The 2,890-nt window shown below is 58.8% G+C and overlaps 1 protein-coding gene across 1 annotated transcript in view; it reads right to left on the minus strand.

Moving 5' to 3' along the window:
• The window catches only part of SFRP1 (secreted frizzled related protein 1), a 17,283-nt gene extending 16,474 nt beyond the window's left edge, over window positions 1–809 (minus strand). The window contains exon 1 of the mRNA XM_006023061.1: window positions 664–809. Coding sequence (XP_006023123.1) covers window positions 664–809 — 146 coding nt within the window. The remainder of the gene's footprint in view (window positions 1–663) is intronic.
• Between the last annotated feature and the right edge of the window lie 2,081 nt (window positions 810–2,890).

Consider the following 2,890-nt stretch of genomic DNA (forward strand, 5'->3'; position numbering starts at 1 on the left):
TTTCCCTCGCTCTGTGCATTGCTGCGGTGCTGCCTGGCACCCCACGGCACTGGGTGTCATTATTTTTACTACGTGCTATGTTTACCATGCATTATTTTTTACAGCCCAGCCCCAAGGAAGCCGAGGGTATGAGCTGTGGGTTGCCAAGGGGCTCTGCAATGACCCGTGGCTGGTGTGTAGGGTGGCAACAAGGACTCCCAGTAGCTCCCAGTGGAGCCGGACACATGGTGTACCTCTGCCTCCACCCGTGAAGAATGGCTTCTTTACCAAGAGGCCTACGGAGACTCGGCAAAGCTCTGCCAAGCTGGGGGTGCTGGGGGCACCCGTCTGATCCCCGGGTGCATTTTCACCCTGTTTCTGTGCCAGGAGCATATGCCTCGTGTGTTCCCAGGAGGTGATAGTGGGACTCTGCCAGGTGCCAGCCCTAGGAGCACGGTGCTGTCCCCTCGCAGGCACACAAAGTGCCTGTTGCTGAAACAGCTTGTGCTGTGTAATGCAGGAACTACACCTCATTGAGAGGCAAATCCAGAGCTCGGCAGCCTGGGAGCGTGAAAAAGCCGCTGTCACCTGAGGCCTCACAGAAGAGAGGAGCCAGTTAGCGCCACTAATGAAGTGGAGAATTCAGCCGTAAACAAGAGAGAGCTTTGCCGGGAGGGAAGGGGCCTGAATGAAAGAGGCGCTTGGATGCAGCGGGCCTCGACATGGCAAGTGGCAGCAAAGCTCTGAACCGGTCCTGGTGCAGAGGGGACCTGGTGTCCTGAAACCTGCAGGATGCGCAGGTCCAACTGGGAGCCACAGAAGCGTGACATGCTGACCACTGCCCCGCGTTACAGTGCTGCCCGGCTGGGCTGGGCTCCCAAGGGAAGGAAGCACAGAGCCAGTGAAGTGCTCTCAGGCTTCGTCCAGGAGCTAGCTTGAACGCACTTCCCCTCCCAAACCTGCGATGGGTGTCTGGTGGGACCCTGCTCTACTGGGAGCTCTCTGGGAAGCTCTAATGGGTACTCCAAGTGCACGTCCTTGCAAAGCAATCCCAGAGCCTGCCTGGGCCAGCATGTCCTTGCACTTGCACCCTCGGGTGCGAGCACCTGCCCTTGCAGGCACCCAGGAGGGCTGTTCCAGGCCCACTGGCTCCTTGCCGGTCTCTGGCTGACTTGGAGAGCCTGTCCTATGGATGGGGGCAGATGGGAATAATGGAAAGCCCACAGATCAGTGAGAGAAGGGCAGCCCAGGGGGATCTGTGCCTCTGCTGTGATGTATCATGTAACCAGCAGTCATTCCTGTTTCCTGTGGTCCTGCCACTCTGTGGCCACCCGGGGTTTCAGGGGGAAGGTGAGTATGTGCTTGCCTGGGCGCACGGGACTGGCAGGAACTTCCCTGATGTAGCTGGGCGAGGTGGACCTTGATTGCTACCCACGCACAGCTCCCCCAGCTTGATGCTGCCAGCTGCCAGGTGGACTTTTTTTAGCTAACTAGAGTTGGGCTGGGAGTGCAGGCAGCTCATGTCCCTGAGGGCAAGGGCAGTCTCGAATGGCTCGGCACATCAGCGTACTTGGTCTCCACATGGGTGTCAGCACTGCCCTCCCCGACAGGCTTAGAGTGGCCAGAGCCCATCCCTGAAGCCAGCAATCCTTCTGCCCCGTTCAGTCCAGACCTCTCAGTTGCCTCATGTGCAACATAGGGCCCCAGAAACCACAGCTTCCCAAGTACGGCTCTGCCCAGAATGACGCCCGAGTTAGGTATTAACTCCTCCAGCCATTTTGATCCATACCTGTGTAACCAAGGGCCGCCTGAGATACGGCAGATCAATAATGTCATGGGTTAGCCCTCTTTGAGTGCCCTTTCTCGCTGACTTCCTGCAGGAGGTCTGGGGGCCCAACTTCATCCCTATGATAAGGTCTGGGGGCCCGAGGGATGTGGCCGTGTGTTGGGCGGGGGGGAAGAGTTCTCTTGCCGTGGGACCGGACTTGGTGCAAAGCCTGGCTCAGAAACCCAGCTCCACAGCTGGGCACTACAGATGCGGCATTGGCTGGGCAGCAGTGTGGGTTGCTGGAATTTGAGACATCTGCTGTTTATTAATAAAGTCAACGAGCCTGCAGGTGTGAGAGGTCCGTAACGCAGCCGCAAGGTCCAAGGCTGCCCCTGCTGACAGCCTGTGCCTTGCAAGAGGCTCTTTGTGGGCACAGGTGCCCCCAAGCACGAGGGCCCTGTGCTTGGGCAAAGGCCAGCCCCCTCCGCTGCGTGGCCTGCACTGCCAGCTCCCCAGCACCGACACTGGGCACCTCTGCTCAGACAGGAGACCTGACACCTACATCTGCCTGGCAGTGTGGGCCTGGCCCAGGGCACATGAAGGCAAATGCTAGAGGGGATGTGGCTGAGCCCTGGCCCTTCCCCCTCGCCCATGGATTCAGCAGGGCTGCTCCTTGGAGGGTGCCTGGGAAGAGGCCATCTGCAGTCCGGCAGGGAATATTTGCTTTAGATTAGCTCCCTTGCCCCAAGCTGAGAGTGGACAGACAGCGTGGGACTGCTGGGCAGGATGTTAGCTTTGCTCTGTTTGCTTTTCTGCTTTTCCTCAGCAGATAGCGCCAGGGTTAACCGATGCTGATACAATCAGGGATGTTGGGGTGGCTACCTGGAACTGCCGCGCAGGGCTCAGCTCTGGGCACGAGCAGGGCTCAGCACCGCAGGGGGATCTGTCTGTCCCCGGGGCTAACCCAAGGTCCCAGCACACGGGATGCAGCCGGAGGCTCCTGCCAGGATGAAATAAAGCAGGCTACCGACGCAGCATCAATAACAGGCTGACTCGCTGAGGCATCAGCAGCCACAGCTTTAGGCTCAGTGAATTCTGCCCCTCATCCCAGAAGGGAACCCACGGCAAATATTTACAGGGGCT

Source organism: Alligator sinensis, unplaced genomic scaffold, assembly GCF_000455745.1.
Source record: "Alligator sinensis unplaced genomic scaffold, ASM45574v1 scaffold98_1, whole genome shotgun sequence".
Lineage (NCBI taxonomy): Eukaryota > Metazoa > Chordata > Crocodylia > Alligatoridae > Alligator > Alligator sinensis.